The sequence below is a fragment of the Oncorhynchus kisutch genome, linkage group LG15, assembly GCF_002021735.2.
Source record: "Oncorhynchus kisutch isolate 150728-3 linkage group LG15, Okis_V2, whole genome shotgun sequence".
Lineage (NCBI taxonomy): Eukaryota > Metazoa > Chordata > Actinopteri > Salmoniformes > Salmonidae > Oncorhynchus > Oncorhynchus kisutch.
In genome coordinates, this window is record NC_034188.2 from 82056469 (window position 1) to 82079825 (window position 23357).

The 23357-nt window shown below is 44.9% G+C and overlaps 1 protein-coding gene across 2 annotated transcripts in view; it reads right to left on the reverse strand.

Annotated features, from left to right (window-relative positions):
• arhgef17 (Rho guanine nucleotide exchange factor (GEF) 17) overlaps positions 1 to 23357 on the reverse strand; it is a 108384-nt gene that overhangs the window by 16456 nt on the left and 68571 nt on the right. For both annotated transcript variants that reach the window (XR_004203200.1, XM_031791191.1), the window contains exons 2-4: positions 15390 to 15467; positions 13575 to 13757; positions 5428 to 5544 (exon numbers count right to left, since the gene is read on the reverse strand). Coding sequence is in view for 1 of the 2 variants with exons in the window: in XM_031791191.1 (XP_031647051.1) it covers positions 5428 to 5544; positions 13575 to 13757; positions 15390 to 15467 (378 nt within the window). In the remaining variant the exon portion in view is untranslated. The remainder of the gene's footprint in view (positions 1 to 5427; positions 5545 to 13574; positions 13758 to 15389; positions 15468 to 23357) is intronic.

The following is a 23357-nucleotide window of genomic DNA, read 5'->3' on the forward strand; positions in this document are numbered from 1 at the left end:
AGAGAAAGGGAGAGAAAGAGAGAGAGAAGAGAGAGAAAGGGGGAGAGAGAGAAAGGGAGAGAGAAAGGGAGAGAAAGCGAGAGAAAGGGAGAGACAAAAGGGAGACAGAAGAAAGGGAGAGAGAAAGGGAGAACGGGGCAGTTCTCGTCAGACCGACATATGAGCCATACAGTGTGAATAATCTGTCTGGTTTCTCCACAGACACTAGATGGCGGTATGGTTCCACATTCTGATCACTCACCCTCCTGTTACATCTGGAGTACTTCTCCTGTCTTATCCGGTGTCCTGTGTGAATTTAAGTATGCTCTCTTTCTCTCTCTCTCGGAGGAGGACCTGAGCCCTAGGACCATGCCTCAGGACTACCTGGCCTGATGACTCCTTGTTGTCCCCAGTCCACCTGGCCGTGCTGCTGCTCCAGTTTCAATTGTTCTGCCTGTGGCCATGGACACCTGACCTGTTCACCGGACGTGCTACCTGTCTCAGACCTGCTATTTTCAACTCTCTAGAGACAGCAGGAGCGGTAGAGATACTCTGAATGATCGGCTATGAAAAGCCAACTGACATTTACTCCTGAGGTGCTGACTTGCTGCACCCTCTACAACCACTGTGATTATTATTATTTGACTCTGCTGGTTATCTATGAACGTTTGAACATCTTGGCCATGTTCTGTTATAATCTCCACCCGGCACAGCCAGAAGAGGACTGGCCACCCCTCAGAGCCTGGTTCCTCTCTAGGTTTCTTCCTAGGTTTTGGCCTTTCTAGAGAGTTTTTCCTAGCCACCGTGCTTCTACACCTGCATTGCTTGCTGTTTGGGGTTTTAGGCTGGGTTTCTGTACAGCACTTTGAGATATCAGCTGATGTACGAAGGGCTTTATAAATAAATTTGATTTGATTTTGACCGAGTCACTGAAGAAGACCTGTGACTTTTAAAAGTCATCATCTAGTCTGGTCAAAGGTCAACTATAGAGGGGAGAAAAACAACAGCTGATAGGTGACTGGAGAAACAAACACACACACTTTACACACTTTACACACACACACATACAAATTATACACACACACACACACACACACATACATACAAATTATACACACACACACACACACTGAACTAGACATCCACACGTTTTGAGCTCTATGTCTCCGCTCTGTCTGTAACGAGTCATCTGTGATGACTAGTGAGGAACTGCCCCTCCCTAACTTCAGGCTATGCTCACAACCAGACATCCCAACCAGAGTACTTTGTTCTGGCAGCTCTGGTGTCTTGGCCCTCCCACCCCTACGGGAGAGCAGCTCCCGCTCAGCCCAGTCCAAGCTCTTCTCTGTCCTGGCATCCCAATGGTGGAACCAGCTTCCCCCTGAAGCTAGAACAGCAGAGTCCCTGTCCATCGTCCGAAAACATCAAACCCCATCTCTTCAAACAGTATCTTAAATAATCCTCTTCACCCCCCTAAAAAAATGTATTAATACAAATACACCTGAACCAGCAATTGCCCCCCCCCCCCCCCCCCCCCCTTCTAGCTCTGACTTTACTACTGATCGCAACTCACTATAGAGGAAAAATGTACTTACTATGACTGTGACATGTGGTTGTCTCACCTAGCTAGCTAATTCACTACTGTAAGTCTCTCTGGATGAGAGAGTCTGTTAAATGACTCACTACTGTAAGTCTCTCTGGATAAGAGAGTCTGCTAAATGACTCACTACTGTAAGTCTCTCTGGATAAGAGAGTCTGCTAAATGACTCCAATGTAAAATGGTTCACTTCAGTAGAACCTGCCTGTCACACAAAGAGCTGGGTCAGAATTCTCTAACTCAAGCCGAGTGTACACTATACCATTTGGCCCCAATTAAGCTGCCTCAAAGAAGTTTTTGAGATCGCAGACAAAATCCCGATATCATTGCCTACTCGAGGGTGTGCGGCCGATCCGGTCTTTGGGCATTTGATTTTATCGGCACAAAATGTGCAATGCTCTTGTATATAGACTAGAACAGGACTAATGACTACTACTAGTATGAATATATAGACTAGAACAGACTAATGACTACTACTAGTACTACTAGTATGAATATATAGACTAGAACAGGACTAATGACTACTACTAGTATGAATATATAGACTAGAACAACAGGACTAATGACTACTACTAGTATGAATGTATAGACTAGAACAGGACTAATGACTACTACTAGTATGAATATATAGACTAGAACAGGACTAATGACTACTACTAGTTTGAATATATAGACTAGAACAGACTAATGACTACTACTAGTATGAATATATAGACTAGAACAGACTAATGACTACTACTAGTATGAATATATAGACTAGAACAGACTAATGACTACTACTAGTATGAATATATAGACTAGAACAGACTAATGACTACTACTAGTATGAATATATAGACTAGAACAGACTAATGACTACTACTAGTATGAATATATAGACTAGAACAGACTAATGACTACTACTAGTATGAATATATAGACTAGAACAGACTAATGACTACTACTAGTATGAATATATAGACTAGAACAGGATTAATGACTACTACTAGTATGAATATATAGACTAATGACTACTACTAGTATGAATATATAGACTAGAACAGACTAATGACTACTACTAGTATGAATATATAGACTAGAACAGGATTAATGACTACTACTAGTATGAATATATAGACTAGAACAGACTAATGACTACTACTAGTATGAATATATAGACTAGAATAGACTAATGACTACTACTAGTATGAATATATAGACTAGAACAGGACTAATGACTACTACTAGTATGAATATATAGACTAGAACAGGACTAATGAATACTACTAGTATGAATATATAGACTAGAATAGACTAATGACTACTACTAGTATGAATATATAGACTAGAACAGGACTAATGACTACTACTAGTATGAATATATAGACTAGAACAACAGGACTAATGACTACTACTAGTATGAATATATAGACTAGAATAGACTAATGACTACTACTAGTATGAATATATAGACTAGAACAGGACTAATGACTACTACTAGTATGAATATATAGACTAGAACAGACTAATGACTACTACTAGTATGAATATATAGACTAGAATAGACAAATGACTACTACTAGTATGAATATATAGACTAGAACAGACTAATGACTACTACTAGTATGAATATATAGACTAATGACTACTACTAGTATGAATATATAGACTAGAACAGACTAATGACTACTACTAGTATGAATATATAGACTAGAACAGACTAATGACTACTACTAGTATGAATATATAGACTAGAACAGACTAATGACTACTACTAGTATGAATATATAGACTAGAACAGACTAATGACTACTACTAGTATGAATATATAGACTAGAACAGACTAATGACTACTACTAGTATGAATATACAGACTAATGACTACTACTAGTATGAATATATAAACTAGAACAGACTAATGACTACTACTAGTATGAATATATAGACTAGAACAGACTAATGACTACTACTAGTATGAATATATAGACTAGAACAGACTAATGACTACTACTAGTATGAATATATAGACTAGAACAGGACTAATGACTACTACTAGTATGAATATATAGACTAGAACAGACTAATGACTACTACTAGTATGAATATATAGACTAGAACAGACTAATGACTACTACTAGTATGAATATACAGACTAATGACTACTACTAGTATGAATATATAGACTAGAACAGACTAATGACTACTACTAGTATGAATATATAGACTAGAACAGACTAATGACTACTACTAGTATGAATATATAGACTAGAACAGACTAATGACTACTACTAGTATGAATATATAGACTAGAACAGGACTAATGACTACTACTAGTATGAATATATAGACTAGAACAGGACTAATGACTACTACTAGTATGAATATATAGACTAGAATAGACTAATGACTACTACTAGTATGAATATATAGACTAGAACAGGACTAATGACTACTACTAGTATGAATATATAGACTAGAACAGACTAATGACTACTACTAGTATGAATATATAGACTAGAACAGACTAATGACTACTACTAGTATGAATATATAGACTAGAACAGACTAATGACTACTACTAGTATGAATATATAGACTAGAACAGACTAATGACTACTACTAGTATGAATATATAGACTAGAACAGGACTAATGACTACTACTAGTATGAATATATAGACTAGAATAGATTAATGACTACTACTAGTATGAATATATAGACTAGAACAGGACTAATGACTACTACTAGTATGAATATATAGACTAGAACAGGACTAATGACTACTACTAGTATGAATATATAGACTAATGACTACTACTAGTATGAATATATAGACTAGAACAGACTAATGACTACTACTAGTATGAATATATAGACTAGAACAGACTAATGACTACTACTAGTATGAATATATAGACTAGAACAGACTAATGACTACTACTAGTATGAATATATAGACTAGAACAGACTAATGACTACTACTAGTATGAATATATAGACTAGAATAGACTAATGACTACTAATAGTATGAATATATAGACTAGAACAGACTAATGACTACTACTAGTATGAATATATAGACTAGAACAGACTAATGACTACTACTAGTATGTGTTTGTACTTGCCTTTAAAAGTGTCAAATCTTTACAGCTCTGAAGTTCACAAGAAATGTTATTCAATTCAAAATGTTGGCAAGATATTTAAACTTTGTATGTCAAGCGTGAACGTCTGACTGAAAACGTTTATGAGGCTGCTCTGAGCCACAGCTCATTGTAGCTACGTTAACAATATAATCACATAAGTGGTTTTGAAGAGACAGCGTGGTGGCTTGGAGAATCCTTATGACCAAGTGAAGATTGTTTTAGTGTGTGACCTACCATCTGCACCACTACGTTGGCAAGACAACAAATCTACAGGAAAGATGTTTAATGTGAGAGGCTCAGCGTTGTTAGGGTAATTTAAAGTCCTGTAGTGCTCCCCCAGCATCAGAGCATCAGCAATCGAGCAACTCTTTCTCAAGAAAACCTCCAGAGAAAACTGATATTGGACGAGCAGGAGGGACAGGATGTGCGCTCACACACACACACAAACTCACAAAGTGAAAAACAAACTCACAGAGACACAAACACACACACACACACACACACACACACACACACCCAGAGACACAAACACACACACACTCACAGATACACAAATACACAAACACAGACACAAACACACACTCACAGAGACACAAACTCAGAGACAAATGCACACACACAGAGACACACACAGTAGCTAAAGACAAGTCTGTGCATCACACTCACCTACAAGTGTCATATAGACAGTAGACACACACACTCATATAGACAGTAGACATACACACTCACCTCCAGGAACTTGAGGAATGCTGGCTTGGCCTCCTTTGCGATCCTCACGGCGTCTTTGGCATTCAGAAAGTTCTCGATGTATGCTGAATAAATATTAGCAAGAATCTCTTTGGAGAACTGTGTAGAAGAGAGAAAGACCGAGAGGGGAGAGAGAATATTAACAGGCAAAATATACTGTAAAGAACCCCCCCATACCAGGTTGGGTTTGCTCCTAGCAGGACTCGGCTAGGTGAAGTGAACATCTGTGCCTCGCATATTTTAGCTTGAAAAAACAAATGAAAAAAGGTGGCAATATTACTCTTTGTCCCTTTAGAGACGCCGTAGCAACAACATAGACAAAATAGTCTGAATGTATGTAAGATAAAATCATGAAATCCGTCATTTGAAATCTAATTAAGATGATTGGTGCAGTATTTCTCAAATGAAAAATGTGCAAGAAAACTAGTTGACTCTTGTTGAAAGACAAACATTTAATTGAAGAATCCTGTCCATAGTTCCTACTCCTACTAGCAGTAGTACTGTTGACCAATCACCAACGAAGGGGCGTAGAAAACCCCGTCCAAACCCTAAATCGAACAAAAGGTTATAATATATTCACAAACTGTTGACTGGGAAAAATGTGACAGGCTTTTAAGCTGACTCTAAAGGAGGGTGAATCCTGCCCGGCAACAAGTGTTTGGTGAGCCTGGCTCTGGCTGGGATTGGTCAATATGATGATACATAGCAAGCCTCCCTTCAGGCTTAAAAACAGGGGATCCTTAATGGGGAAAAGGGGAGCCTCCGTGGGGAAAAGGGGAGCCTCCGTGGGGAAAAGGGGAGCCTCCGTGGGGAAAAGGGGAGCCTCCGTGGGGAAAAGGGGAGCCTCCGTGGGGAAAAGGGGAGCCTCCGTGGGGAAAAGGGGAGCCTCCGTGGGGAAAAGGGGAGCCTCCGTGGGGAGAGATGATGGAGAGCACAAACACACAGGAAGTGAGCACAACACGCATGCTCCACACACACTGTTACTCCCTCTGACCGGCTTTTCTCTACACAATAGAGATGAGTGAGGAGGAGAGAAAGAAATTAGAGGGGAGAGGAAATGGAAATAGAGACAGAGAGAGAGAGAGAGAGAGATAAGGGGCATGGTTTAACAGTAACACAGAAATAGGCATTTAAACCCCTCATGAAAAGAGCTGCCCTCTCTCCTCCATCCCTCTCTCCTCCATCTGTAAGGAGTGATATCAGGATGGATAAATCAGGTGCCTTACACCACAGCCAGTGGCACCTTATTATTTGAGGAGGAAGGGCTCATAATAATGTCTGGAACGGAATCAATGGAATGGTATTCAACACATCAATCATATGGTTTCCATGTGTTTGATATCAATCCATTCCAGACTTTATTTATACCTTTATTTAACCAGGCAAGTCAGTTAAGAACAAATTCTTATTTTCAATGACGGCCTAGGAACAGTGGGTTAACTGCCTGTTCAGGGGCAGAACGACAGATTTGTACCTTGTCAGCTCGGGGGTTTGAACTTGCAACCTTCCGGTTACTAGTCCAACGCTCTAACCACAAGGCTACCCTGCCGCCCCATGTCCTCCCCTCAGCAGCCTCCTGTGGTCTACACCTAAGCTGTCACCTGTAATGCCTCTCCCCATCCCTCCACCCTGCAGTTACACAAGCAGCCACTCTCCCCATCCCTCCACCCTCCAGTTACACAAGCAGCCACTCTCCCCATCCCTCCACCCTGCAGTTACACAAGCAGCCACTCTCCCCATCCCTCCACCCTCCAGTTACACAAGCAGCCACTCTCCCCATCCCTCCACCCTCCAGTTACACAAGCAGCCACTCTCCCCATCCCTCCACCCTCCAGTTACACAAGCAGCCACTCTCCCCATCCCTCCACCCTGCAGTTACACAAGCAGCCACTCTCCCCATCCCTCCACCCTCCAGTTACACAAGCAGCCACTCTCCCCATCCCTCCACCCTCCAGTTACACAAGCAGCCACTCTCCCCATCCCTCCACCCTCCAGTTACACAAGCAGCCACTCTCCCCATCCCTCCACCCTGCAGTTACACAAGCAGCCACTCTCCCCATCCCTCCACCCTCCAGTTACACAAGCAGCCACTCTCCCCATCCCTCCACCCTCCAGTTACACAAGCAGCCACTCTCCCCATCCCTCCACCCTCCAGTTACACAAGCAGCCACTCTCCCCATCCCTCCACCCTGCAGTTACACAAGCAGCCACTCTCCCCATCCCTCCATCCTCCAGTTACACAAGCAGCCACTCTCCCCATCCCTCCACCCTCCAGTTACACAAGCAGCCACTCTCCCCATCCCTCCACCCTGCAGTTACACAAGCAGCCACTCTCCCCATCCCTCCACCCTCCAGTTACACAAGCAGCCACTCTCCCCATCCCTCCACCCTCCAGTTACACAAGCAGCCACTCTCCCCATCCCTCCACCCTCCAGTTACACAAGCAGCCACTCTCCCCATCCCTCCACCCTGCAGTTACACAAGCAGCCACTCTCCCCATCCTCTTGTCACTCTTTCCCTTTGAATGTGGTTCTTTTTCATCCTTTTAAAGGCGCGGTGCAGTCAAAAATTTGATTTTGCTGTGTTTTATATACTGTGAAATTGTGAACATTATGATAATGAACTTTTAGTGTAAGAGCTGTTGTAAAAGGCCGTCTGAAATGTCAGCCTGTTTTGGTTGGATGGAGTTTTGGTCTGCCTGGTGACATCCCCAGGTGGTAAATTAGTTAATAGACCAATAAGAAAGAGAGCTAGTTTTCAGTTTCCCCCTCCAACTCACACCAACAATTATTGGTAAGAAGCATTTATTTTCTTATTTTTTGCCATTCTAATCTAAAACAATCACAGTAAGGTACTTAATTGTTACCCAGCAATGATTTGATATTGAGATAAAAACAGCTGCATTGGACCTTTAAGTGGGGAAGTCTCAAAGAGCATGAGTCTCTCTCCCCTTCATCAATCTGGAATGAACTGCTCAGACATTCAAACATTACATCCACAGCTCCCAATACACCCACTATATTCATAACCCAAATAAACAAACTCTGGAGTCTGGACAGGAAGTAAATATACACACTCTGGACAGGAAGTAAATGAACACACTCTGGAGTCTGGACAGGAAGTAAATAAACACACACTGGAGTCTGGACAGGAAGTAAATATACACACTCTGGACAGGAAGTAAATGAACACACTCTGGAGTCTGGACAGGAAGTAAATAAACACACACTGGAGTCTGGACAGGAAGTAAATAAACACACTCTGTATTCTGGACAGGAAGTAAATAAACACACTCTGTAGTCTGGACAGGAAGTAAATAAACACACTCTGTAGTCTGGACAGGAAGTAAATAAACACACTCTGGACAGGAAGTAAATAAACACACTCTGGACAGGAAGTAAATAAACACACTCTGGACAGGAAGTAAATAAACACACTCTGGACAGGAAGTAAATAAACACACTCTGGACAGGAAGTAAATAAACACACTCTGGAGTCTGGACAGGAAGTAAATAAACACACTCTGGAGTCTGGACAGGAAGTAAATAAACACACTCTGGACAGGAAGTAAATAAACACACTCTGGACAGGAAGTAAATAAACACACTCTGGACAGGAAGTAAATAAACACACTCTGGAGTCTGGACAGGAAGTAAATAACACACTCTGGACAGGAAGTAAATAAACACACTCTGGACAGGAAGTAAATAAACACACTCTGGACAGGAAGTAAATAAACACACTCTGGACAGGAAGTAAATAAACACACTCTGGAGTCTGGACAGGAAGTAAATAAACACACTCTGGAGTCTGGACAGGAAGTAAATAAACACACTCTGGACAGGAAGTAAATAAACACACTCTGGACAGGAAGTAAATAAACACACTCTGGACAGGAAGTAAATAAACACACTCTGGACAGGAAGTAAATAAACACACTCTGGAGTCTGGACAGGAAGTAAATAAACACACTCTGGAGTCTGGACAGGAAGTAAATAAACACACTCTGGACAGGAAGTAAATAAACACACTCTGGACAGGAAGTAAATAAACACACTCTGGAGTCTGGACAGGAAGTAAATAAACACACTCTGGAGTCTGGACAGGAAGTAAATAAACACACTCTGGACAGGAAGTAAATAGGATGGAGGTCTAGAAACACAAGGTTGCCCCAACTGGCAGGCCAACTCTCTTGCACAACCTCCCTGGCTCCATAGTATCGAGTATTTATAGTATATCCCTCTTTTATCCTCACTCTAGTCTAATATATAGTAATAATATATGCCGTTTAGCAGATGCTTTTATCCAAATCTACTTAGTCATGCGTGCATATTTTATACATATGGGTGGTCCCATGAATCCAACCCACTATCCTGGGGTTACAAGCTCCACGCTCTACCAACTATACATGTTACTGTTGGCTGTCTGTCAAAGGAGGGAGCAGGACTGCATAGACGGCACAGAGGTTCTGCATGTGTTAGTGCACGGTGTCAGGCCAGTTCAGGGCTATTGAGACAGATGTGTGTTTACAGGTTATCATTACAAGGGGCTGAACTGTAGAGGGGGAGAAGGGCTGAGGGGTGACAGGGGTAAGAGAGAGCGGGGTGAAGGGGGTGAGGGAGAAGGGCTGAGGAGGGAAGAGAGAAGAGTTAGGGGGTGAGAGAGAAGGGTGAGGGGAAAGCGGTGAGTGGAGGTTGAGGGACATGACATCTGTGTGTAAACTGACATGTCAGACACACACACAGACACACAGACACACAGACACACCGAGAGTTGACCTCGCTGTAGCAGAAATGTCTAGCTCAAAGGAAGTTCAGGCAGGTCAAGGGATTAGTACTCGCTACATTCCACTAGAATGGGCTAACACTGCCACATATTCTAACTGCATTCCACTAGCATGGGCTAACAATGCTACAAATTCAAACTGCATTCCACTAGCATGGGCTAACACTGCCACATATTCTAACTGCATTCCACTAGCATGGGCTAACAATGCTACAAATTCAAACTGCATTCCACTTGCATGGGCTAACAATGCTACAAATTCAAACTGCATTCCACTAGCATGGGCTAACAATGCTACAAATTCAAACTGCATTCCACTAGCATAGGCTAGCGATGCTACACCGGTTAGGATAAGTCTCTCTGCCCCCAGAGGGAACGACTGAGGCCTATGTTCTTTGGCCGTGGAGGTGTGTGTGTGTGTGTGGGGAGGTGATTGTGTGTTTAGCCTGGGAGATATGTGTGTTGTGGTGAACCAGAGGGCTACCAGCAGAGGGGTAACATGGACCAGGAGAGGAGACGGGGGGTTAACACAGACCAGGAGAGGAGACAGGGGGTTAACACAGACCAGGAGAGGAGACAGGGGGTTAACACAGACCAGGAGAGGAGACAGGGGGTTAACATGGACCAGGAGAGGAGACAGAGGGTTAACATGGACCAGGAGAGGAGACGGGGGGTTAACATGGACCAGGAGAGGAGACAGGGGGTTAACACAGACCAGGAGAGGAGACAGGGGGTTAACACAGACCAGGAGAGGAGACAGAGGGTTAACATGGACCAGGAGAGGAGACGGGGGGTTAACATGGACCAGGAGAGGAGACGGGGGGTTAACATGGACCAGGAGAGGAGACGGGGGGTTAACATGGACCAGGAGAGGAGACAGGGGGTTAACATGGACCAGGAGAGGAGACAGGGGATTAACACAGACCAGGAGAGGAGACAGGGGGTTAACACAGACCAGGAGGAGACGGGGGGTTAACATGGACCAGGAGAGGAGACAGGGGGTTAACATGGACCAGGAGAGGAGACAGGGGGTTAACACAGACCAGGAGGAGACGGGGGGTTAACATGGACCTGGAGAGGAGACAGGGGGTTAACATGGACCAGGAGAGGAGACAGGGGGTTAACATGGACCTGGAGAGGAGACAGGGGGTTAACATGGACCTGGAGAGGAGACAGGGGGTTAACATGGACCTGGAGAGGAGACAGGGGGTTAACATGGACCTGGAGAGGAGACATGGACTGTGAATGTACAGGAGGTAGGGTCAGGGGGAAGTCACTGTACCTTATTATTTAGGGGTGAAGTGTTTGTGTGTGTATATGTATGTATGTATGTATGTGTCTCTCTCGGAGGAACACTACATGACCAAAAAGGTAGAACATTTATGTAATGACATTCTGTGATTGTCATCAGTCCTACACTGGTAGCCTGTACTGAGGTGTCCCCTGATGTCTGGTGTGTCTCGGGAATCGGACAGTCACCTCCGCCTTCCGCAAAATTGTCGTCATCAATATGTGTTGTCGTCAAGTGTTGTCGTCATCAATATGTAGCGTATACCACACGGTTCCACAACAACATGTAGCGTATACCACACGGTTCCACATCAATATGTAGTGTATACCACACGGTTCCACAACAATATGTAGCGTATACCACACGGTTCCACATCAATATGTAGCGTATACCACACGGTTCCACAACAATATGTAGCGTATACCACACGGTTCCACAACAATATGTAGCGTATACCACACGGTTCCACATCAATATGTAGCGTATACCACACGGTTCCACAACAATATGTAGCGTATACCACACGGTTCCACATCAATATGTAGCGTATACCACACGGTTCCACAACAATATGTAGCGTATACCACACGGTTCCACAACAATATGTAGCGTATACCACACGGTTCCACAACAATATGTAGCGTATACCACACGGTTCCACAACAATATGTAGCGTATACCACACGGTTCCACATCAATATGTAGCGTATACCACACGGTTCCACATCAATATGTAGCGTATACCACACGGTTCCACAACAATATGTAGCGTATACCACACGGTTCCACAACAATATGTAGCGTATACCACACGGTTCCACAACAATATGTAGCGTATACCACACGGTTCCACAACAATATGTAGCTTATACCACACGGTTCCACAACAATATGTAGCGTATACCACACGGTTCCACAACAATATGTAGCGTATACCACACGGTTCCACAACAATATGTAGCGTATACCACACGGTTCCACAACAATATGTAGCGTATACCACACGGTTCCACAACAATATGTAGCGTATACCACACGGTTCCACAACAATATGTAGCGTATACCACACGGTTCCACATCAATATGTAGCGTATACCACACGGTTCCACATCAATATGTAGCGTATACCACACGGTTCCACAACAATATGTAGCGTATACCACACGGTTCCACAACAATATGTAGCGTATACCACACGGTTCCACAACAATATGTAGCGTATACCACACGGTTCCACAACAATATGTAGCGTATACCACACGGTTCCACAACAATATGTAGCGTATACCACACGGTTCCACATCAATATGTAGCGTATACCACACGGTTCCACAACAATATGTAGCGTATACCACACGGTTCCACATCAATATGTAGCGTATACCACACGGTTCCACAACAATATGTAGCGTATACCACACGGTTCCACATCAATATGTAGCGTATACCACACGGTTCCACATCAATATGTAGCGTATACCACACGGTTCCACAACAATATGTAGCGTATACCACACGGTTCCACAACAATATGTAGCGTATACCACACGGTTCCACAACAATATGTAGCGTATACCACACGGTTCCACAACAATATGTAGCGTATACCACACGGTTCCACAACAATATGTAGCGTATACCACACGGTTCCACATCAATATGTAGCGTATACCACACGGTTCCACAACAATATGTAGCGTATACCACACGGTTCCACATCAATATGTAGCGTATACCACACGGTTCCACAACAATATGTAGCGTATACCACACGGTTCCACAACAATATGTAGCGTATACCACACGGTTCCACAACAATATGTAGCGTATACCACACGGTTCCACAACAATATGTAGCGTATACAACACGGTTCCACAACAATATGTAGCGTATACCACACGGTTCCACAACAATTCACTGATTTTTCATGTGGCTGACATACAGGCATGGTAAATTATGGTGTATTGTACTTTCTTACTGGACCACATCGACTTACCCGTGGTTTTTCCATTGTCCATGGTTTACAGTGATTGGATGGAGGGAGGTACTTACCGATTGGATAAGCAGCTGACCCACGGTCTGTTTGTCGTGCCATTGGCTGATGCAGCCGGTGACCTGTTCCAGGAAGTGCTCATGGTGCTCCAGGATCTCTGGGATCTGATAGAACATCTCATCCACCAATGAGGGATCAACTAGTGATCCACTGTCTGGCTGCTTCAGAGGCCGCATATAGCCCTACACATCGAGAGAGAGACAGAGAGGGGGAGAGATAGAGGGAGGTAGAGAGAGAGAGAGAGAGAGAGAGAGAGAGAGAGAGAGAGAGGTAGAGAGAGAGATAGGTAGAGAGAGAGAGGTAGAGAGAGGTAGAGAGGGAGAGATGGAGAGAGAGAGGGAGGTAGAGGGGGAGAGATATAGAGGGAGGTAGAGAGAGAGAGATATAGAGGGAGGTAGAGAGAGAGAGGGAGGTAGAGAGAGAGGGAGGTAAAGGTAGAGAGAGAGAGGGAGGTAGAGGTAGAGAGGGATGTAGAGAGAGAGGGATGTAGAGAGAGAGAGGTAGAGGTAGAGAGAGAGAGGTAGAGAGAGAGGTAGAGGTAGAGGGAGAGAGAGGGAGAGTTAGAGAGAGAGAGAGGTAGAGAGAGAGCGAGAAAGACAATATGTTTCTATTTTGGGAAAATTAAACCTTATTTTCCTGAAACCAGCCTCGTGAAATGTGAACTCATCCAGGCAAGCCACAGACCCTATGAAACAAGCACACACACTGCAGTGCTGTCGCTTGTGTAGAACATGATTTGTAATGGTGTATCTGTGTGTAATCTGCGTATACAGCCTGGGTTGGTATGATGTGTGTGTGTGTGTGTGTGTGCACGAGATGCATTGTTTATTAATATAGTGTGAGTGTGGGGTCTGTTCAGAGGGTGCCTAATCGATGGCGTCTCACACACGCTTCTCATTCTGTTTTGACTACATTGCACCTGGGCTTACTATGGCTGCACTTTAACATATCCCCTCTTTCTCCCTCTCACAAGCCTCTTTCCCCCCTCTCTCTCCTCTCCCAAGCCCCCCTTCCCTCTCCTCAGCCTCTCTTCCCCCTCGCTCAACTCTCGCAAGCCTCTCTTCCCACTCAACTCTCCCAAGCCTCTCTTCCCACTCAACTCTCCCAAGCCTCTCTTCCCACTCAACTCTCCCAAGCCTCTCTTCCCACTCAACTCTCCCAAGCCTTTCTCCCCCCTCTCTCTCCTCAGCCTCTCTTCCCCCTCTCTCAACTCCCCCAAGCCTCTCTTCCCCCCTCTCTCAACTCTCCCAAGCCTCTCTTCCCCTCTTACAAGCCTCTTCCCTCTCCCCTCTCTCTCCTCTCCCAAATCTCTCTTCCCCTCTCCTCTCTCAAACCCCTCCTTCCCCTCTCTCTCCTCTCAAGCCTCTCTTCCCCCTCTCTCCTCTCAAGCCTCTCTTCCCCCTCTCTCCTCTAAAGCCTCTCTTTCCCCTCTTTCTCAAGCCTCTCTTTCCCCTCTTTCTCAAGCCTCTCTTCCCCTCTCTGATCTATCCGATAGACAAGGGGTGGGGAGAGGGTTTGGGTGGGGAGAGGGTTTGGGTCTGGGTGGGGAGAGGTTTGGGTCTGGGTGGGGAGAGTTTTAGGTCTGGGTGGGGAGAGGTTTGGGTCTGGGTGGGGAGACTGCCTGTCTGAATGAGGCGGTGAGATATGTGGCTGAGGGGTGAGGAGAGGGGCTTTAGCAGAGTAATTTAACATTAAGACATTGTAACTTCAACCATCTGTTAGCACTGGTGGTTCCTGTATGTGTATGTGTATGTGTGTGTGTGTGTGTGTGTGTGTGTGTGTGTGTGTGTGTGTGTGTGTGTGTGTAGTATTACCTGTATGAGTGTCCGGAGTGACTCCACATAAGACTGCTCAGTGTCCAGGAGGGTCATCACGACATGTCTTCTCATATCCTGCAGGGGGAGACAACACTGAGTGCTATGGCATAACACACACACACACAATTTGGCTCGACTGTCATCGAAATAAGGGTTTCCTGTTTACATGGTTAGGTTGGAATCTGTACACTGGGAAAAACACCAGTGTGTGTGTGTGTGTGTGTGTGTGTGTGTGTGTGTGTCCTACAGAGAAGATACAATCTTGTCAAAGGCTTATGGCTCAAAGGCTAATAGATGAAGAGAAGAGACTCGTGCCTTATCACGACTAACACAGCAAACTACCAGCAGTCACGCTCTACACATCCTACACACTGGGACGTCACACACACACCCCCAGGGAATATTAGGCTCAGATTCCTAACGGTCTGTTCTCTCCATCTTCCTTTCCTCTATCTTCTCTCTCTTTCTCTGTATACCTCTAGATTGTGAAGCAACGCACCAGGAGACATCTGGCCCTGATGCAACAAGACTAACAGAGACAGTGGAAATCTGGTTCAGAGAAGTTAGTCTATCAATGAATTAAATCACTGAATGAAATACATTAAGTCTAGTCGACAAAGAGAGAGAGGAGAGAGTGACAGAGGGAGGAGAGAGAGAGAGAGGAGAGAGAAAGGAGAGAGAAGAGAGAGTGAGGAGAGAGAGAAAGGAGAGAGAAGAGAGAGAAAGGAGAGAGAGAAGAGAAAGAAAGGAGAGAGAGAAGAGAGAGAAAGGAGAGAGAGAAAAGAGAGAGAAAGGAGAGAGAGAAAAGAGAGAGAAAGGAGAGAGAGAAGAGAGAGAAAGGAGAGAGAGAAGAGAAGGAAAGGAGAGAGAGAAGAGAGCGAGAACGAGAGGGAGAGAGAGAAGAGCGAGAATGAGAGGGAGAGAGAGAGAGAGAAGAGCAAGACAGGATGAGTCAGGCCAACCCAGTCTGCCTCAGGTGGCTAACAAGACTAACTCTGCCTCTCACAGACACAGACACACACACGTCCTCTATTCATTGTTGCCACGCCAACCAGCAGCATCCTCCATCTTAGCCCCGCCCCCCACATCAACAGTTACCAGGTTTTCTGCTGGCTCTTTAGAGTTCTTCAGTGTTCCATTCTGGCGCTAACGTTAGTCGCTAATCACTGAAGCTTCCTCTTAGGCAGGCAGGGAACATCTCTGCCCCTTAAACCCACAGGGGAGAACTGTCTGACCCACAGACCACTGCTCTGTCACAGGGTTCACTAAAACACAGACAAACACAGGATCAAAGCCAATAGGTCTTCAGACGGCCTCCACTGATTCTTCACATGATATGAGAATAACACATTATATACTTCCCCAGAACAAAACATGACCAAGTCATCTATTCCAGAACACACTAGAACAGACATGACTTAACTATGCGTTCTAATCTCCACCCAGCCTGGTTCCTCTCAAGGGTCCTTTCCATAGGGAGATGTTCCTGGCCGACTGGCCAATGTCACATCTGCTTTCTGTTTATGGGTTCAGGTCCAGGTTGTGTTAATATATGTTGGCCCCAGGAAGACTAGCTGTCGCCATTGGCGTTGGCTAATGGCTAATATGAATCAATTGTTAACCAGTGCAACAGACAACCCAGACTCCATCAACACTAGTAAACATTACCCTAAATAGCAGACAGCTGGAGGCTCATATTTTCCTGCTCCGTGTCCTAATAATAACATTACAAAAATAACATCCCACAATTCCACATTTACATCTGGATCTCCCACAAGACTCAGCAGGGGAGCATTCATGTGTCCCTAGCCTGAGGAAGGTGACAGTGCCGTCACTGCATAGCATCAAGTCAGAGAGAGAAGACAGAGAGAAGGAAAGAGAGAGAAAGAAAGACAGAGAGAGACACAGAGAGAGAGAAAGAAAGAGAGACAGAGAAAGAAAGACAGAGAGAGAGAAAGACAGAGAAGGAAAGAGAGAGACAGAGAGAGAGAGAAAGAAAGACAGAGAGACACAGAGAGAGAGAGAAAGACAGAGAAGGAAAGAGAGAGAGAGAGACAGAGAAAGAAAGAGAGAGAGAGAGAAAGAAAGAAAGACAGAGAGACAGAGAAAGAAAGACAGAGACAGAGAGAGAGAGAGAAAGACAGAGAAGGAAGAGAGAGAGAGAGAAAGACAGAGAAGGAAAGAGAGAGAGAGAGAAAGAAAGACAGAGAGAGACACAGAGAGAGAGAGAAAGACAGAGAAGGAAAGAGAGAGAGAGAGAAAGAAAGACAGAGAGAGAGACAGAGAGAGAGAAAGACAGAAGGAAAGAGAGAGACACAGAGAGAGAGAAAGAAAGACAGAGAGAGACACACAGAGAGAGAGAGAAAGAAAGACAGAGAGAGACAGAGAGAGAAAGAAAGACAGACAGAGACAGAGAGAGAAAGAAAGACAGACAGAGAGAGACACAGAGAGAGCGGGAGATGGCTTCGCTAGATATTACTGCGTTGTTGGGAGCTAGAAACATAAGCATTTCGCTGCACCTGCGATAACATCTGCAAAACTGTTTATGCAGACCAAATAAAAAGATTTGATTTGAGAGGGGGAGAGAGAGAGTGGACATCTGGTGACTGTCAAGTCCATTAACGTGGGATACACATGCACGCTTTCATGTCATCTTGATATAGTCTAAAATCAAATCAGTTTCATCATGTCAAGCTGACATAGTTTGAACAGGAAGTCAACCCCCAGCCCACCTGAGGAGGTCCAGTTGAAACCGCAACAAGATCTCTGGGTAATCAACACTTCTCCAGGGCCTTTCACTGATGCCCAAGTGTCAGTCCTGGGTAAAAGATCTTTGGGTAATCAACACTTCTCCAGGGCCTTTCACTGAGGTCCAAGTGTCAGTCCTGGATAAAAGATCTTTGGGTAAGCAACACTTCTCCAGGGTCTTTCACTGATGTCCAAGTGTCAGTCCTGGGTAAAAGATCTTTGGGTAATCAACACTTCTCCAGGGCCTTTCACTGAGGTCCAAGTGTCAGTCCTGGGTAAAAGATCTTTGGGTAATCAACACTTCTCCAGGGCCTTTCACTGAGGTCCAAGTGTCAGTCCTGGGTAAAAGATCTTTGGGTAATCAACACTTCTCCAGGGCCTTTCACTGAGGTCCAAGTGTCAGTCCTGGATAAAAGATCTTTGGGTAATCAACACTTCTCCAGGGCCTTTCACTGATGTCCAAGTGTCAGTCCTGGGTGAAGTACTCTCCCTTCTCTCCTTCCAATAGGATGGACCCTTTTGCATTTAAAGTTGACACATTCAAATTTGTTCGTTAATTGCATTTAAATAATTGATTCTGTGACACTAGGCAACCCTCGTGTAATGGCAATGCAATTCTTTCGGAACTATAATGCATCGGGAATGTGAGAGAACTAAAAGGACATTCAAAGAGAAGTCGAGTGCCTTATGTTAATGCGAGTCCCTCTGTTCTCACCTACAGGAGGCTGACAGAACATGATTTTGCTAAATTAGCCAGCAATACCCCTAACAAGCAGATCATCTCAGTAACGATGAACAAAACGTGTTGAAGGAATTGAAAGACAATCCGGATATTGTATATCTTCTTGAACTGCACTGTTGGTTCAGGTCTTGTACAGTTGAAGTCGGACGTTTACATACAATTAGGTTGGAGTGATTAAAACTTGTTTTTCAACCACTCCACAAATTTCTTGTTAACAAACTATAGTTTTGTAACAAACTATAGTTTTGTTAACAAACAACTGCTCCATTTCTTGTTAACAAACTATTTCCAAATGCCTGAAGGTACCACATTCATCTGTACAAACAATAATATGCAAGTATAAACACCATGGGACCACGCAGCCGTCATACCGCTCAGGAAGGAGACGCATTCTGTCTCCTAGAGATGAACGTATTTTGGTGCAAAAAGTGAAAATCAATCCCAGAACAACAGCAAAGGACCTTGTGAAGATGCTGGAAGAAACAGGTACAAAAGTATCTATATCCACAGTAAAACAAGTCCTATATCGACAGGGACTGGTGCACTTCACAGATTAGATTCCAAGAACACAGGATGAGATGTTACTATCCTTTGTGCAAGCACTTCCAAGAGTTAATGAACAGTGAGCCTGGTGAAATTTGGGGAGCGCATCATCAGTAGTGTACCTTTGGTTCCTAGGGTGTTTCGGCCTTTCACACTATACACCCTCCCCAACGGCGGCCAGCGACAGGGTGATCAATCCTACGCTTGCGTCCCATTCCCAATTAGTCATAGGAGTTGTCTTGTTGATGATAGCCAACATCCCATGGGACTATGCATGGCAGGGGCGTCCTCCTCCCTGAGTCAAGCATTGTTGACCGCATACCTCCTGGCCCTCTCACTTCGGGGCCCAGCTGGGGTCTTTCCTCTTCATCCAGAGCCACTGACTGCTGCCTTCTGCCGCCTCCGATACAGCTTTGATTGCCGAACGCTGGCTCTGGCCCTTAATTCCAAGGTCTCTAAGCAGTCTGGTTGTAGATGTTGCCACAAAACCTCTGCAGCCCACCTCCACTGGTCGGACTTCTGTGTTCCAGCCATGATGCCGTGCTTCGGCAGCTAGATCTGCATAGCGCAGATGTTTTCGCTCATAAGCCTCATCTACGGAGTCCTCCCAGGGTACTGTGAGCTCAATGATGAAGACCTTATTGAGCGAACGGGACCAGAGCACCATGTCAGGTCTTAGGGTGGTGGTTGCAATCTCCGGAGGAAACACAACTTGCCGGCCAATGTCAGCTAGCATTTTCCAGTCGCGGGCCAAGCGCAGCTGGTCTCGCTCTAATGGTGTCGAGCCGCGCTTCGGTGGTTTAGCCCCTTCGCGGACAAAGTTTGTCCGTAAGGGGTGTGATGCTGCTGGGGGTGGTAGGGAGTTGGTGGCAGCTCGCTTGTCCTCCAGGGCGGACGCAAGGTTTTTAAGGACTTGGTTGTGACGCCAAGTGTAGCGTCCTTGGGTGAGGCTTGTTTTACACCCCGTGAGAATGTGCCTGAGGTTGGCTGGCATGGAACAGAGGGCACAGTCCGGATCTTCACCATACCATTGGTGAAGATTAACTGGAGTTGGAAGGACGTCATATGTTGCTCTGATGGAAAAGCTCAACCGCCTCGCTTCCATGGCCCACAGATCCTTCCAGCTGATCTTCCTCTTCTCCACACTGTCCCATCGAGTCCACTGTCCCTGTTTGGAAAGAGAGACTGCCTTGGCCCACCTTGCAGCCTCCTCCTGATGGCGTACTTGCCCAAGGCCTCCTCTCCCTTGCTGAACATGACCCACAATGTCAGCATGTCTGAGGGCTGCTGTTGCCTCCTGGACTGCTTTTCCTGGCCTCCATTTGCGCCCAGTTGCCAAGGTCGGCGCGTTGTTGCTCACCACTGGGTCTCGAGATTCATTCAGTGTCATCTGGAGCCTGGTTTTTGAACACTTGAATTCCTCTGTTAGACTGGTGAGGGGCAGCTTGAGGACACCATCTCCATAGAGGCCGATGGTGGTAAGGCATCGTGGAACTCCGAGCCACTTCTTTAAGTAGCCTGTGACTCCTCTTTCCATCTTCTCCACTATTGAGATTTGTTGCCGGCCAATGTCAGCTAGCATTAGAAAATAGATGGCATCATGAGTAGGAAAATTGTGTGGATATATTGAAGCAACATCTCAAGACATCAGTCAGGAAGTTAAAGCTTGGTCGCAAATGGGTCTTCCAAATGGACAATGACCCCAAGCATACTTCCAAAGTTGTGGCAAGATGGCTTAAAGACAACAAAGTCAAGGTGTTGTAGTGGCCATCACAAAGCCCTGACCTCAATCCTATAGAAAATGTGTGGGCAGAACTGAAAAAGTGTGTGCGAGCACAGCGGCCTACAAACCTAACTCAGTTACACCAGCTCTGTCAGGAGGAATGGGACAAAATTCACCCAACTTATTGTGGGAAGCTTGTGGAAGGCTACCCAAAACGTTTGACCCAAGTTAAACAATTTAAAAACAATGCTACCAAATACTAATTGTGTATATGTAAACTTCTGACCCACTGGGAATGTGATGAAAGAAATAAAAGCTGAAATAATTTGTTTCACATTCTTAAAATAAAGTGGTGATCCTAACTGACCTAAGACAGGGAATTTTTACTAGGATTAAATGTCAGGAATTGTGAAAAACGGAGCCCTCATCAAATTACTTCCCATATGCGGGAAGTTTCTACAAACAGATTCGGTGTACAGCGATGGGAGCTGCATTCGCTCCTAACTATGCAAATGTAACAGTATAACTTTAGACCGTCCCCTCGCCCATACCCGGGCGCGAACCAGGGACCCTCTGCACACATCAACAACAGTCACCCACGAAGCATCGTTACCCATCGCTCCACAAAAGCCGTGGCCCTTGCAGAGCAAGGGGAACTACTACTTCAAGGTCTCAGAGCAAGTGACGTCACCGATTGAAACACTATTTAGCGCGCACCACCGCTAACTAAGCTAGCCGTTTCACATCCGTTACACAAATTTATTGATGGGATAATGGGAGGAGACCTTAATTTATGACGTCAAGAAAAACCCATATTTCCAGAAAAGATACTTTGATGACATCCTGGTATGGAACGTTACTGACGCTCTCCTCTCAGAGTTCATTTCATATATTAACTCCTCTTACCCCCATCTCAAATTCACAGCAGAGGGAAGTCAGGAGAAAATAGACTTATTGGATCTTACAATCCACAAAAATAAAATAAACAAGTTGGTGTCTACCATCTCCCGCAATCCACAGGGAATTTGAAAGCAGGACATACTGGTGGGTCAGTTCCTAAGACTGACCTAACTGTAGTACAGACATAGATTTCGAGTGCAAAGCTAATGATATGCGCACCAGGTTCCTGCCACGCGGATAAGAGTGTCATTGAACAGGCCTATACCCATGCTAGAGAGACTGAACGTCAACCCACGGGCACTAATACAAACCAGGACAAAACACCCCCACGTTTGTGTTTTTCCACGGAGTACGGCCCACGTGCCGGTCACGTCAAAGCCATTGTACTGAAACATTGGAACATCCTCATCTACCATCCTCATAAGTGATCCAAATCTACCATCCTCATAAGTGATCCAAATCTACCATCCTCATAAGTGATCCAAATCTACCATCCTCATAAGTGATCCAAATCTACCATCCTCATAAGTGATCCAAATCTACCATCCTCATAAGTGATCCAAATCTACCATCCTCATAAGTGATCCAAATCTACCAGAGTTCATTTCCCCTCCATTTGTTTTCGGTGTGCGCGCAATCTAGCCGATTCCATTACGCACAGCAGCTGCCCAAGAAGCGCGATACTTGGCTGCCAGGCAGTCCAATGACAGTTACTAGTGTGGCCACTGTGTAGAATGTGACAATACGACCAATACTAAAGTTCTTTATCACCCGAGAACAGGTCAAGAATACAAAAGCCAAAGCTTCGTTAAATTGTAGCACCACAAATGTCATATACTAAACTCAGCAAAAAAAGAAACGTCCCCTTTTCAGGACCCTGTCTTTCAAAGATAATTCGTAAAAATACAAAGAAGTGTTTAAATACTGTTCCCCGGTTCAATGAACCATAAACAATGAATGAACATGCACCTGTGGAACGGTCGTTAAGACACTAACAGCTTACAGACGGTAGGCAAATAAGGTCACAGTTACGAAAACTTGGGACACTAAAGAGGCCTTTCGACTGACTCTGAAAAACGGCAAACGAACAATGCTAAGGGTCCCTGCTCATCTGCGTGAACGTGCCTTAGGCATGCTGCAAGGAGGCATGAGGACTGCAGATGTGGCCAGGGCAATAAATTGCAATGTCTGTACTGTGAGACGCCTAAGACAGCGTTACAGGGAGACAGGACGGACAGCTGATCGTCCTCGCAGTGGCAGACCACGTGTAACAACACCTGCACAGGATCGGTATATCCGAACATCACAC